At 40.8% G+C, this 15,538-nt stretch overlaps 1 protein-coding gene and 1 long non-coding RNA gene across 2 annotated transcripts; one reads left to right on the top strand and one right to left on the bottom strand.

The window, feature by feature from the left end:
• The first annotated feature begins 1,002 nt into the window (after nucleotides 1-1,002).
• On the top strand, nucleotides 1,003-15,355 carry LOC127977562 (solute carrier family 12 member 1). The gene is made up of 26 exons (XM_052582495.1): nucleotides 1,003-1,394; nucleotides 2,109-2,252; nucleotides 2,333-2,408; nucleotides 4,345-4,440; nucleotides 4,519-4,658; nucleotides 4,735-4,845; nucleotides 4,920-5,031; nucleotides 6,020-6,147; nucleotides 6,221-6,305; nucleotides 6,386-6,537; nucleotides 6,786-6,893; nucleotides 7,028-7,151; nucleotides 7,223-7,324; nucleotides 7,459-7,614; nucleotides 8,161-8,260; nucleotides 8,342-8,453; nucleotides 8,623-8,763; nucleotides 9,684-9,790; nucleotides 9,929-10,011; nucleotides 10,599-10,727; nucleotides 11,802-11,930; nucleotides 12,012-12,123; nucleotides 12,378-12,464; nucleotides 12,574-12,709; nucleotides 14,221-14,288; nucleotides 14,379-15,355. The coding sequence occupies exons 1-26, from the start codon at nucleotides 1,152-1,154 to the stop codon at nucleotides 14,512-14,514; spliced, it is 3,117 nt and encodes a 1,038-aa protein (XP_052438455.1). The 5' UTR covers nucleotides 1,003-1,151; the 3' UTR covers nucleotides 14,515-15,355.
• Nucleotides 6,386-6,910, bottom strand: LOC127977565 (uncharacterized). The gene is made up of 2 exons (XR_008158256.1): nucleotides 6,760-6,910; nucleotides 6,386-6,601 (listed from the first exon to the last, which is right to left on the bottom strand). It is a non-coding gene; the product is annotated as an uncharacterized LOC127977565 (long non-coding RNA).
• Nucleotides 15,356-15,538: the final 183 nt, after the last annotated feature.

The following is a 15,538-nucleotide window of genomic DNA, read 5'->3' as shown; positions in this document are numbered from 1 at the left end:
GGGTCCATAGCAATGGCTTATAATCATATAGATGGATGATGTTGGCTAATAACAGCAATTCCTTTGGCACAGACACAGATGGAGCGCTGCGCCTCAGCACGAACCTCGCTGATAACATTATATCTCGGGGATTCGTGAAGGGCAGAAAAAGCAAAACACTCAATAGATGACAACTGTGAGGGAGTCAAACCTGATTTACATCACATAATCTGTCTGAGAATCACATCACATGAATTCGGTGCAGCTCAAGGTCAGAGGTCAATCGGCCACGCCCACATCACCCCCAGCCAATCAGAGGAGAGACGGAGAACAACATCACCTACTGTTCGTCTCGGTGACCTTTTCTATTAAAGCACCGGAGCGAAACCTTCCAAGGTCATCACAGAACTTGAGAGTAATAAGGAAGTGTTTGAGTAATGTGTCAGAAGAGCCCAGAGCAAGTTCCCATTATCGCTGGCTTTCCATTAACCCCATCAACAGAGAAACACTTCACATGACCAGCCATCACACCTCCAAACGCCACACGTCTGCGTCGTAAAGAGAAAACGGTCAAATCTTTACAAGAATCCAGTTATTTTTCATGATAATTCGATGTTATAAAAGGACTTTGGACTTGCTTGGTTTGCGGATTCTTTGTTTTTTACTGTGCCAATTGAATCCCAGAAAATACTACACAAATTGGCACAGGACGTGTTTGTATGATTCGCGATTAAACGTAATAAATTAAAATGTGAACACTCAGTCTTTAGACACTAAGTAACAGCATCCACATCCAATCAACGTTCAACCTGACAATCAAAACTCATAAAACCAAGCGACACTCAAAGCATCTCCAATATCTTTGATCATAACTTCTCAGGGTCTTTATATGCTGTTAATTTTTAAGCACTTCATTGGCGTCACCTTTGATGGAGCGAGAACATATTAACCCCCATCAGGAGCATCTACAGACGGACCAATGAGCTTCCACCTGTTCAACAGCTATATAAAGTGACATAAACACATCAGTTAAACTCACAGAAGTCTGATTCTCAAGCATCTGATGATCCACTTGTGGCCCAAAGAAAGAGACCTGATCAGGAAGCTCAGACGAGCTCAATATATTGTACTCTTTGACTCAGTTCACTCCCAAAACCCACTGAAGCCTTCTGATGGAGAATCCCGGGTTCGAGAAATCTAAAGATGACCCTCCACAGTACGAGGAGACGTCTTTTTGTGGAAACGGGTTCAATAACAGGGAACGGCGAGCCGTGAGGCCGTCTGTGGCCAGTGCTTTTGGACACAACACTCTGGACCGGGTGCCAAACGTTGACTTTTATCGTAACGCGGCGAGCATCAGCGGACACCGAGCCATCAGACCTTCCCTACAGGAGCTGCACGATGTTTTCCAGAAGGTGAGTCACACCTGAAATTCTGTCTTTTTACACTTTTAACACATTAGTGTGCATTATACGTCCACAACAATGCCACAACATACGTCATATTTTAATATCATAAATCAAACACATGATTCACGACTCAGTGTTTAGACCGCAGGTAGATGATTTTAGGCTAATTGCTGAAGCGGGTGTCATTATAGTGACCCGGTGGTGACCCGACACACACCAAGATCAATAGCCAACCTAATGAGAAAGCCCAAGAGAGAAGCACTCGGTTTATGAGTAACGATCTTCAGCGGCTAATGCATTGATCCGCTGGCCGTAAACTGGGTAATTAATGCAGACGAGGGCTGAAAAGTTTGCGCTGATTCAGAAAGCATGCATGCACACCGTCCTGATGTCGGAGAACGTTGGGTCCAATCCATTCGTTCAAGTTCCCTAATGCACGAGGAAAACGAAACTGCCAAGTCATCTTTAAATGATCTTCTCTAGACATCCAAAGCATCCAAGTCTCCTCACACACCGTCTAAGCTATTTTCAAAACTACACGAAACATGTGCGTTTACTCGTATGAAAGAGTTAATCAATCTCATATTTTGGTAGATGCTGCGCAACTTGTCCATTGACTATTAGCAATAAAAAATTTATATCTGAACTATTTTATAAGATTGTGGTTAGTTTGTTGTCTACCCAAAAGGGTTTAATTTGAACTTTTCTGTTTATGGTCAGAACGGAGGTCTTGATATTCCCAGTTTGGGTGAGGACGGAGAAGGAGCGGACACTTCGACGCTGGGCGATGTGGAGTCCATCATCCCGCTGGAAGAGAAGGACGCGGGAGGTGTGGTGAAGTTTGGATGGATCAAGGGAGTTCTGGTGAGTTCTCTGACATCAGCACTTCTCTAACACGCTTACCAAGCGCTCGGCTGCAGTGTGAGCATGTGCTGTGTTTGCAGGTGAGATGCATGCTGAATATCTGGGGGGTCATGCTGTTCATACGCCTGTCGTGGGTGTTCGGACAAGCCGGAATAGGTGAGATCTTCATAAACCTTCCCTGGTGCTCATTCACATTCAGCTCCATATGTGCGCGCACACAGTCTGATCCCAGCTCCGCGCAGACAAACCAAAATAAAGCATTCAAAAGGTTTTTTGGTTTTGTTTTTTTGCAGTGATGCAGTAGGAGCATTTTTGATTCCCCAAGAACCATTTCTTTTAGTGTGAAGAAATATTTTTTTCACTATGATGAAACTTATAAGGTTCCATGGATGTTGAACTAGTAAGGCCAAGAATAAAGAACCTTTATTATTAAGAGAGAGGAAGATTTATGTTCTTAAGATATTATCTGGAGACTTCTCTCTGAAGATTGGAGTATGTCAGTGTTTCTGGAAGTCCTAAGAAGAAACAGACACAAATGAGTGAACTGTTGACACACAGTACGAGTAAGAAGCTGAAAAAATACGGTGAATAGAAGCTTGGAGACACTAAAGCACTCCGAACGCATGACATTTAATGAGATTTTCAATAGGAAGCACTACTTGCATTCACTTCAAAAACATTAAGGAACAATTTTCTGAGAAATCTTGGAGATTTACTTCTGTTTGCAGACTTATTGTCACATTAAAAGTAAATTTAAAAAAATTTCTAAAACCAATTTCTCAAAATAAAAAAACAACTTTTTCCTCAGTTTCCTCAGACTGAAGTCTTGTTTTCTTATGATAACACAGGACAGATATCTGCCAAAGGCCTCAGAAAAAACCCACTATATTCAACTTATTTTTGTTTTAAACATAAACTTGCTTCATTTTCTTCAGTTTCTCAGAAAACAAGACTTCATGCATTTATTCTGAATCTCCAGTAAACGTGTCTTGATTTAAGCATGTTTAGATATTTGTACTGGGAAACCAAGACGGAAATACAGAGGGAGATAGATATTTAATGTTTTAAATTTTTTTGCAGTGACGTAAAAAAAAATTTTGCAGTGACTTTTTGCAAAAAAGAGACTCAATGAGTGGAAGTTGTGAGATGAGCGGGTCTGAGGAGGTTCTAGTCTGTGTCCGGTCAGCGCTGGTGAAGGTCACTGCTGGTGTTTATGGTGTGTAACTAATGGAGCGTCAGAAGAATGAGTTTCTTAGAAAGTTCCAGTCAGACACCTCGAGCAGTCAGAAACTCACTGCGTTTGGTATTTTATGAGGCGTGAGTGACTTGATGAGTGCTCTTATTCCTCAATGAACTGAAACTCACTAACCAAAGCATGCTGGGCGCTCACGGACTGAGTGTGTGTGTGTGTGTGTTCACACTGTGTGAAAAGTGTATAATAAAATAATTCAGCCACCATCATGTTCTAAACCCATAAGACTCTTCTGTGAAACTATGAAAACAGACTGAAATGTAAGTTCCTTTGATCCTCTAACTCTAGCTCTCTCTATTCCAACTCTATTTTATCAGTTTTTTTTCCTTATAAAAAACGTGCACTATTTTATTTCTCTCATACTTGTTTTCTTTTTATTTATTATAACCTCTAACACCAGCATTCTCTATTCTTTAGACTTGCTTTATATATAAAAAAATAAAAATAAATAATATATATATATATATATATATATATATATATAAATTAAAATAAATAAATTAAAATATACATTTAATTTATAAAATAATAAATTAAAATCTTGTTTTATTAAAAAAGACCCTCACTAACACTAGTATTACCTATTCTTTTTTTGTAGTTGTTAATATTCTGTCTACTTGTTTTATTTGTATTTTATATTTAAAAAAATAATTGTGTTAGGCTAACAGAGACTTATCATTTCTCTTTTATTAGTTTAGATTTCTTCTGTTGTCATCTTTTCTAAGTCACTTTGGATAAAAGCATCTGCTGAATGTCTGAATGTAGATGTAAGTTGTTATGTATCAAACACCCTCACCGGATGAGCTGATTCATGCAGACTGGGTGATGTGTGTGTTTCAGGTTTGGGGATAGTGGTTGTGTTGTTGAGCGTGGTGGTGACCAGCGTCACCTGTCTGTCCATGTCAGCTATATGCACCAACGGAGTGGTACGAGGAGGTAAAGCACACTTTAAATGAGTACAGCAACTAAACCAGTCTTCATCTGAGCTCATGGAGAGTGTTTGTGTTTCTCTAGGAGGAGCGTATTACCTCATTTCCCGCAGTTTGGGACCTGAATTCGGCGGCTCCATCGGTCTGATCTTTGCGTTCGCCAATGCTGTGGCCGTGGCTATGTATGTCGTGGGGTTCGCAGAGACTGTGGTGGAGCTTCTCAAGGTACAGAGCCAGAAGATGATCAAAGCAGCCTTGAAATCCAGCTGCTTCTAAACATACGTCCATCCGCTCTCTCCAGGAAAACGACGCTCTTATAGTGGATCCGGTGAATGACATCAGGATCATCGGCTGTATAACAGTGGTTCTGCTGATGGGCATCACTGTGGCAGGGATGGAGTGGGAGGCCAAGGTAAGACCAGGAGCATGCTGGGAGTGATTTCCCGGCGTGACCGCTGATTGAGAAGCTTCTCTCTCTCTCTTCAGGCTCAGGTGGCTCTCTTGGTGATCCTGCTGGTGGCCATTGCCAATGTATTTGTGGGAACAGTGATTCCCTCCACACAGGACAAGCGCTCCAAAGGCTTCTTTAACTATCAAGGTGAGACCCGAGGAACCTGAGATCAGAAACACTGAAATATGTATAGTACTCTTATAATACAGTGATGCCATAGAGGAACCATTTTTGGTTTCACAAAGAAACATTCGGTCAAAGAAGCATCTCTTTCTTACCTTTTTAGAATCTTAAGAACCTTCTTTCGCTACAAAGAAGCTTTGGTGAAACAGAAAGGTTCTTATTGGAACCATTTAGACAAGAGGGTTGTTCCGTGGCATTGAGAAGCACCTTTATTTTTCAGGACCGTGAATGACCCTCATATTTCGATTGGGCTGAATTTAGAAATTCTGAAAGAAATCCTAAATGTGTGTTAAAAGCCTCATGCAGAACACGTTCTTGTATTCCACGGCACTGATTTTCCACTGTTTTTCTGTGTTACTATGTGCTTTACTGTATTGGGCTTATGTCTTGGATCTTTTACAGGGTTTCACGTCCTAAAAATGTGGCGTCCGAGTTAAAAGAAGTTCAATTTCCTTAAAAAACATAGACCGTTCCTCATTCAACTACCCAGGACTAGTATTTTTAAGTGCAAAGATGCATTCAGCTCCTCACAGTTGTTTGCTGTTACAAATCCTACACAAAAAACACTAGAACGAATACTGTCAGAGAGACATTGGTTAAAAAAGATGTTAATCAATTTATAATGATGTACAATAGCATGCACTTAACGTGAAACCCATTTTCAAACGTTTGCATTTTCAGTTCTCCATTCTTTTGTAACCGAACGGCCAAAATGCATACAGCTTTAAGTTTTGCAGTTTTAGTTGAAAACTCTTTTTTTTTTTCTAAGAAAATATATTAAGCATTTTAGAAACAAATACTAAAAAGACGGTCAATGCTTAATTTTTGTTTGTAAATAATTAAATCTAATGAAGTACACTTAGTCTATTGAAACAGCACCGATGTCTGATGAAGTCAGAGTAGTAAGTTCTGAAAATCAAACAGATTCTCATCTCATCTCCGTCTAAAACAGAATCCATCGCCAAGGAAAACTTTCTCCCGGAGTTCCGAGATGGAGAAACGTTCTTCTCTGTCTTTGCCATCTTCTTCCCAGCAGCCACCGGGATTCTGGCTGGAGCCAATATCTCTGGAGATCTGAGAGTAAGAGCGAGTGTCTGGCACATTTCTAATCTGAAATGAACATCTTTTCACTCGAATGCCTCTGGTTTTCCAGGACCCTCAGGCAGCTCTTCCCAAAGGAACGCTGCTGGCCATCTTCATCACTGGAATTACGTACCTGGGCATCGCTCTGGTTGTTTGTGAGTCCTGAACACACACTTGAAATGCCTCTAGTCTCAGTCTGGATGTCTGACAGAAAGACTGTGCTGATTCTCTGCAGCTGTGACGGTCGTTCGAGACGCGACAGGGAACCGGAACGACACGATTCAACCGGGTTTGAGCTGCAACTTCTCCTCGGCCTGTGATCTGGGCTACGACTTCTCCATCTGCCAAACCACCAAATGCAACTACGGCCTCATGAACAACTTCCAGGTGACCTGACATACTGTGCATGACCGAAACTCATGAAAATGATGGTGAATGTGTTTTATCACTGCTGGGGTTAAAAACAAAAAGTGGTTAGTAACATGATCCATTACATTATATATTTCAGGTAATATAATTGGAGTACTTTTGACCTAACTAGTTTATCACATTGATTTAAGTAGGATAATCTTTTTCCATATTGATGTGAAAACACAATTTTGAAATAACCTTCCTCAGCACTGGTTTATGTGCAGGTGATGACCCTAGTGTCTGGGTTTGGACCTCTGATCACGGCAGGAACGTTTTCGGCCACGCTCTCCTCAGCTCTCGCGTCTCTAGTGAGCGCGCCCAAAGTCTTCCAGGTCAGAGTTCACACGCACACCATTGATCAGCTTTATAGGACAATCTTAAAGTAGTATAAAAGACTGGACTACATTGTAAAGAAGCTCCAGCTTCTCCTTGCATTTTAAGATTTTAAGAGTGAATCCGTCCACAGGCTCTATGCAAGGACAACATCTACAAGGCGCTCAAGTTCTTCGCCAAAGGTCACGGGAAAAACAACGAGCCAATCAGAGGATACGTCCTGACCTTCTTCATCGCTGTAGCGTTCATCCTCATCGGTAAATGTAACAGTAAACAAATGATTGAAATGTAACAGATGTGATCACGTAACATCGCTTCTCTGTCTCAGCTGAGCTCAACACCATCGCTCCCATCATCTCCAACTTCTTCCTGGCTTCATACGCTCTCATCAACTTCTCCTGCTTCCACGCATCATACGCCAAGTCCCCAGGTCCTGTCTAGACACACACACACACACACACAATCTGTTCCAGAGCCCAGTTAGCTGTCTTGATTCAAACACATCCTATAATTAAAGTCTAAAGCCTCTGTAAACAGTGTGTTAAAGCACTGGTGTGTGTGCAGGTTGGAGACCGGCGTATAAATACTATAACATGTGGCTGTCTCTGTTCGGAGCCGTGCTCTGCTGCGCTGTGATGTTTGTGATTAACTGGTGGGCTGCTTTACTCACCTACGGCATCGAGTTCTTCCTCTATATTTACGTAACTGTGAAGAAGCCAGGTAAGAGCACAGATACCATTGCTCCTGAAAAACATAAAGCAGAGAGCCATCTGTGACCCCGGAGCACAAAACCAGTCATGAGGGTCAATTTTGTGGAATTGAGATTTATGCATCATCTTAAATCCGAAATAAATGATCTCTCAGTGATGTGTGGTTTGTTCGGAGGACAATATTTGTCTGAGACACAACTATTAGAAAATCTGGAATCTGAGGGAGCACAAAAATCTAAATATTGAGAAAATCATCTTTAAAGTTGTTCAGATGAAGTTCTTAGCAATGCATATTACTAATCAAAATTTAAGTTTTGATATATTTACGGTAGGAGATTTACTAAATATCTTCTACATGATCTTTACTTAATATCCTAATGATTTTTGTTATAAAAGAGAAATGTATAATTGTGACACATACAGTGTATTGTTGTGTATTTCTACAAATACACCTGTGATGCTGATGACTGCTTCAGGGACACAGATGATGTAAAAACATGAACACAAGCATGAGTGATATATAAGTGCAGTAATTGACCCCTCCTGCTTCTCTCAGATGTGAACTGGGGCTCGTCCACTCAAGCCGTGACGTTCATAAACGCAGTGAACGACGCTCTGATTTTGTCGGCTGTGGACGAACACATCAAGAACTTCAGGTGCGCTCAGGTCAAAGCAGATACACTGGTGTTTAATGCAGATTAGATTCCTAGGGTTTCGCTCTTTCTGTTCTGCTGCAGACCCAAGTGTCTCGTGATGACAGGATCTCCCAGAACCAGACCGGCTCTGCTGGACTTGGCACATTCATTCACTAAGAATTATGGGCTGTGTCTGACCTGTGAGGTGTTTCAGGTGAGCAGATGTTCTCGTTCTCATCAAACAAACACAAACTAATCTCCACACACCAGGGCTTCCTGCAAGTCTCGGGAGGCGGATTATTACGATATTAATTGTGTGATTAAATCATGTTTTATTACACAGATGAAGGTCAGATTTGTCAGACGGCATGTGTGTGTTTTAGGGTGCGCGTGATAAGAATCTGCAGGACATGAGCGCTGCTGTTCAGCAGATCCAGAAGTGGCTGAACAAACAGAAGCGCAAAGCCTTTTACACACCTGTCACCAGCGAGAACCTGCAGAGAGGAGCAGAAGCACTGATGCAGGTCTCTCTGAACACAGACACAGACAGACAGACACACAGAGACAGACAGACATACAGACACAGACAGACAGACACACAGACAAACAGACACAGACAGAAAGACAGACAGAGACAGACAGACAGACAAAGACAGACACAGAGACAGACAGACACACACAGGCAAACACAGACAGACAGACACACAGACAAACAGACACAGACAGAAAGACAGACAGAGACAGACACAGACACAGAGACAAACAGACAGACAGACACACAGACAGACACACAGACAGACAGACAGACAGACAGACACAGACAGACAGACACACACAGGCAGACACAGACAGACAGACAGACAGACAGACATACAGACACAGACAGACAGACAGACAGACACAGACAGGCAGACACAGACAGACACAGACAGACAGACACAGACAGAGACACACACACACACAGACAGACAGACAGACAGACAGACAGACAGACAGACACAGACACAGACAGAGAGAGAGACAGACAGACAGACAGAGACAGACACAGAGACAGACAGACAGACAGACAGACACACAGACAGAGAGACACAGACAGACAGACAGACACAGACAGACACAGACAGACAAAGACAGACAGACACAGACAGACAGAGACACAGACAAACAGACACAGACAGACAGACAGACACAGACAGACAGAGAGACAGACAGACACAGACACAGACAGACAGACAGAAACACAGACAGAAACACAGACAGACAGATACAGACACAGACAGACACAGACAGACAGATGTTAGATGGACAGTTCTACAGTCACTGTATTACAGTAATGAGAATGAGATTTTCAAGAAGAATGTTTAATAGTCATGAAAATAATATCAAAATCTTACAGTGCTAAAGTAGCATGTGTTTGTGTGTGTGTGTGTGTGTGTGTGTGTAGGCGTCAGGACTTGGCAGGATGAAGCCAAACACAGTGATGTTAGGATTCAAGCGTGACTGGAGAATCGCCAAACCACAGGAAGTACAAAGCTACGTGGGAATTCTGCAGTGAGTCCTCAAACTGTCTGTGTCTCTGTCTCACACACGCAACACAGACACAGACACACACGCAACACACATGTATACACACACACACACACACACAACACACAAACACACACACACACAGTTCTGTTCTTCCCGCAGTGATGCGTTTGATTTCGAGCACGGGACCGTGATACTGAGAATCAGTCAGGGGATGGACATCTCTCACATCCTCAAAGCTGAAGGTACAACAGAAACAAACTCTCAAAATAACAAGATGTGTCATTTAGCTTAATGCTCAAATAAACACTGATGAGATAAAGACGTGATCCAAATATCAAATGATTTAAAGGGAAAGCTTTAATCTAAGATCAGGATGAGTGTGTTTCATCATCAGGTTTGTAGAAATGTAGCATTGCATCAGTGTCTCTGCAGTGAATGGGTGCCGTCAGAATGAGAGTCTGATAAAAACATCCCAATAATCCACAGCACTCCAGTCCATCAGTGAACATCTGGAGAAGACAAAACCTGAAACACATCCAGCATTAAGATGATTTTAACTCAAACACATAGAGTCTATAATCCAGAATAACACTTCCTCCAGTGAAAAAGTGTTCTGGTCTGAATCAGGAGAGAAATCTGCACAGATCAAGCAGCGTTTAAACAGATCTAAACTAATCTGTGAGAGACAACAGCAGATGCACTTCTTTACTGGAGGAAGTGTTATTATGGATTATCAGCTGTTTGGACTCTCATTCTGATGGCACCCATTCACTGCAGAGACACTGATGCACTGCTAAATGATGAATATGTAATGCTTTTTGATTGTCAGAGGAAATGGAGCGCATGATCATGGCGCAGCAGGCGCTGGAGATGGAGGAGAATGACTTTCAACCACAAGGAGGAAACTGGTTCTTCAATAAGTCCAAGAAAAACTCCAAAAAAGAGCTGACCAGCAAAGGTACGGCCTCTCTCTCTCTGAAAGACTTATCATAGCTCTTGGCTCTGAACACAATGCATCAAATGAATCCTTCTTGAGATCGTTCTGCAAGTGCATCCATCAGGCAGGAGCTCCAGCGCTCTAATAAAAGCTGATTAAATGTGCCTCTGTAAAACCGTCTGTGTTATAATCTAATAGTCTGGTCTGACGGAGCACAGCGGCCTGAACTCCAAACTCACTGTCTCGCCCGCTCTTCTTCTCGGACGTGAAGGTTTTTAATAGGACAGAGCGTCTTAATGGACTCCAACACTGCAGACTCAGGTCTTTCTGGATGTATAATTATCTTAATCTTCACCGCCTCTTCTGAAGCAGATTGAGTCATTAGGTCACATGTCGTTTAGCAGGCGCTCGTGTTCCAAACGACTCATTAAACACTACTTTGTTGGTCTTCTGTGCTAATCACTGCGGTCTAATAAAGCACATATAGTGTGGCTACAAACATATTTGGACGCTTAAGCCACAATCTAAGATACACGTATGTAAATTAGACAAACAAATGTCAAAACAAGTGCCATTTATTTTAAATAAACATAGCAAACACTAAGAGATGCTATTATAGTTTTTGTTTTCATTTTAGATTGCATTTTTATGTCTATATATATATTTATCTTTATGTATATAAAAATTTTGTCAATTTAAACTTAATGAAATTATTATTTTTTTTAAAATTTAGAATAAAATGTTACAATACATTTTTATTTTATTTCAAGAAACAAAAATAGTGTTAGAATGGTTTTGAATAAGTGGGAAGTGTGTCAACATTTTCTTGTGTGGTTTTAGTGAACTTTAATTTAAAAAACACTTCATCAATAAAAAAAATTTTTTTCTAATGATACAATAAAAATATTATTCTAAATGACGTCAAAATGATTGAAACGTTAATTTAGAAAGTGAATTTAGTTCCGAGAAACATAATTGGAGTGCAATGCTGCTTGATTTATTTTTTTGTATCTTTTGCAATCCAATTTTTGCAAAAAACACATCAACACCGTCTGGATTCCAGAAGAGCTGAGAGATCTAGTTTTCCTTCCTCAGTGTCTCTGGACGTTCCTCAGACGTCAGATCTGGCGAAGATGAACCAGCGTCTGGTGGAGGCCAGCGGACAGTTCAAGAAGAAACAGGGCAAAGGGACGATCGACGTCTGGTGGCTGTTTGATGACGGAGGTGACGTCTCGGCCGTGTGTTCTTCCCTTCTTCTGTCAGCTCTGAAGTGTGATGTTGAGGTTTCTTCCTGTTGTTCTGCAGGTCTCACGCTTCTCCTGCCTCATATTCTGACCACACGGAAGAAATGGAAGGACTGTAAACTCAGGATCTTCATCCCCGGGCGACCGGAACGCATCGAACAGGACAAAGAGGAGTACGTCCGATTTAATTCATTACTTTCCCAAATTGCAGTGACTCCTCTCAAACACAAGACACTAATATTTCAGGACACATGCTTATTCAAAAGCTTATTTTCATCTATGCTTAGTTTTTTTAAGATTAACTTTTTTTCAAGGCTTTGGTAGATAACTACTGCTTATATTTTAGATAGAGTGACATGGAATCTGTAACCGATTGCATTTCGAAGTAACAGTAATGTGTGTGTTTTTCTCCATAACTGTGTGTCAGGATGCAGGAACTTCTCAAGAAGTTCAGGATCAAATGTGCCGACATCAAAGTTATCGCAGACATCAACGTCAAGCCCAGCGCAGAGAGGTGCGAATGAAAAACACACGCAATTAATCCTCATTTCATTCACTGACACACTCCACGTGCTCTGAATGCACTCACGCTCTCTTTGTGTGTGTGTGTGTGTGTGTGTTAGCTGGAAACTGTTCAAGGACATGATCGAGCCGTTCCGGATGCACGAGGGCTCAAAGGAGACGTCGCAGGCTGAAGCTCTGAGGAAAGATCATCCCTGGAAGATCACAGATGCTGAGCTGGACGCCTTCGAGGAGAAGGTAGATCCCAGAGGACACTGCAGCAGTCCTGAGACTCAGTCACACACACATTACTGCATGTGCACTTCTCAAAGTCTCAATCAGGCTAACATTGGGCAAGAAACGTTTATTTATATAGCACATTGAGTCTGGATTTAAAAGTGGCTAATGTTTTAGCACATCTGATCTCTTCTGGAAGCTGATTCCAGCTGCGGGTGGCATAGTAACTAAAGGAGGACTCCCCTTGTTTTGTGTGAACCCTTGGTGTTTCTAACTGACTCCATCCTAATGATCTGAGTGCTCTGTTAGGTTTATATTCAGTGAACATATCTGCTATGCATTTCGGTCCTAGGTCATTAAATCAATCCTAAATGTAACTGGAAGCCAGTGTACGGACCTGAGGACTGGTGTGATGCTCAGATTTTCTGGTTCTAGTCAGAATCCTGGCAGCAGCGTTCTGGATGAGCTGCAGCTGTCTAATGGTCTTTATGGGAAGGCCAGTGAGGAGACCATTACAATAGTCCACCCTGCTGGTGATAAAGGCATGAACAAGTTTCTCCAAGTCTTGACTGGAAACAAAACATCTAATTATCATCAGCATAGCTGTGATAGGCAATTTGGTTCTTTCTCATTATTTGACTAAGTGGGAGCATATCCAGGCTAAACAAAAGCGGTGCTAGAATCGAGCCTTGTGGGACTCCACATGTCTTTAATGCTTTTCTAGACTCACATAATAGCCTCTCCCTTCTAAGTATGACCTGAACCATTTGAGCACCATCCCAGAAAGCCCGACCCAGTTTTCCAGTCTCTGTAGTAGTATGTTATGATCAACAGTGTCAAACACAGCAGTGAGATCTACAGTAGTAATACCAGCACCGATATTGTGCCAAAATCACAATTTAAGCGAATATCATTTATTATCTTAATGAGTGCCGTCTCTGTGCTGTGACGCAGTCAGAAACCAGATTGAAAATTGTCCAGCTATCCATTTGAGTTAAAGCTGATTAAACACTACCTTTTTTTATAATCTTGTCTATAAAAGGAAGATTTGATATTGATCTATAGTTGCTCAATAAAGTGTTATCAAGATTGCTCTTTTTCAGAAGGGGCTTAACATCTGCAGTTTTCAGGGAGTTTGGAAAAGTCCCAGAAAGAAGTGAGGCGTTCACAGCTTCTAAGAGATCTGCTTCTTGAAAAAATAAGTGGGAAGTGTGTCAAGATAGCAGGTTGATGACTTAAGGTTAGGTTAGGTAAGGAAAAGAGTGAGACTGAAGACTGAAGTAATGATGCTGAAAATCCAGTGCTGAATTAATGAAATAAAATAGAGTTTAACAGTTATTCAATAGAAAACTGTTATTTTAAATTGTAATAATAATATATCACAATTGTCATGTATTTTTTATCAAATTAATGCAGTGTTAATGTGCAGAAAAGACTCTTTATTTCAAACATAAAAATCTTAATTATTGCACATCCCAAAGGACTAAAATCAAATAAGTGTTAGATGAGCGTCTGTGCTTTACTGTCCGCAGACGATGCTCCAGGTGCGACTCAATGAGCTTCTTCAGGAGAGCTCCAGAGCAGCCAAACTCGTCGTGGTGTAAGTCACATCCTCATCAGCATCATGTGTGTGTGTGTGTGTGTCAGTGCGTGATCACGTGACTCACTTGTGTGTGTGTGTGTGTTACAGGAGCTTGCCCATCGCCCGTAAAGGCTCCGTCTCTGATCATCTGTACATGGCCTGGATAGATGCACTCACCAAAAATCTCCCGCCGACCGTCCTGATACGAGGAAACCATCAGAGCGTGCTGACCTTCTACTCCTGAAGAGCACACACACACACACGCGCGCACAGCATCCCACTCATGTATATTGCACATGAAAAATGAATCTATCTATATCTGATTTATCTGATCAGACATTTTCAGGCAAAGTAACATTTAAAATGCAAAATAAAAAGCCATTCACTGAAATTAGCATATGATAAGGCACATTGTATATGAAGAATGAACCCATGATCTATATGTATTATTTGATCAGAAACTTTTCTTATCAATGCAGAAAACTGCTTTTGCTGCTCGATGTATTTCTGAAAACTGTGATACACTACCATTCAAAAGTAGGGGGGAAATATGATTTTAAAAATAAATGTATACTTTTATTCAGCAAGGATGCATAAAATTGATCAAAAGTGACGGAAAAGATATTATAGTGTTGATATCGATTTCAAAGAAATTTTGAAAAAAAAAAAAAATTTCTATTCATAATTTTTTACCTAGAATAACATGAATCATTCTGAATAAAAGCCATTGATTGAATTTAAAATGCAACATAATGAGGTATAAATAGCATGATTTAAACATACTGTAATGAAGACTATTCAGTGTACACTACACAGTGTGCTAGTATCCACTGTGGCTCTATACTGCCCTCTACTGGACATCTGTGTAAACAAAAGCACTTTAGCGTCAAATTATTCAGTGATCAATTCAAATATCTTTTTTTTTTTTGTCAAATATAGTGATATTTTTGTGAATTAACGGTCATTATGATTGCCGATCGTATTTATATGGAACTAGTAAAGACTGTGTGGAATTATTTCATGATATGTTCATTTTCAATGACAAAAATGTTTTCTCACAGTAAATAAACCAATTTTGAAAAATGCATTTTAGTGTCTCAAAAGTAAAGGTGTTGGTGTATGTAAGTTTTAAACAAATTTCTTGTTAAGTTATTGCAGAATGACACGTTCTGTCGCTGTTTGAATGTGATATTTCCGATTAAACGAATTATTGTTATTTAAAGCAGTAACGTACTAGTATTTTGAAGGAAATGCGACGTTTTTAACTG

Source organism: Carassius gibelio, chromosome B18 (genome assembly GCF_023724105.1).
Source record: "Carassius gibelio isolate Cgi1373 ecotype wild population from Czech Republic chromosome B18, carGib1.2-hapl.c, whole genome shotgun sequence".
Classification (NCBI taxonomy): domain Eukaryota; kingdom Metazoa; phylum Chordata; class Actinopteri; order Cypriniformes; family Cyprinidae; genus Carassius; species Carassius gibelio.
Note: the sequence above shows the minus strand (reverse complement) of the source record. Positions and strands in the feature narration are given on the sequence as shown.

Coding starts and splice junctions, on each gene's coding strand:
- LOC127977562 (XM_052582495.1), top strand. CDS start 1,152: ATGGAGAATCCCGGGTTCGAGAAATCTAAAGATGACCCTCCACAGTAC. Junction 7,615..8,160: donor CGTAACTGTGAAGAAGCCAG/GTAAGAGCACAG, acceptor TGCTTCTCTCAG/ATGTGAACTGGGGCTCGTCC. Junction 10,728..11,801: donor AAAAGAGCTGACCAGCAAAG/GTACGGCCTCTC, acceptor TTCCTTCCTCAG/TGTCTCTGGACGTTCCTCAG.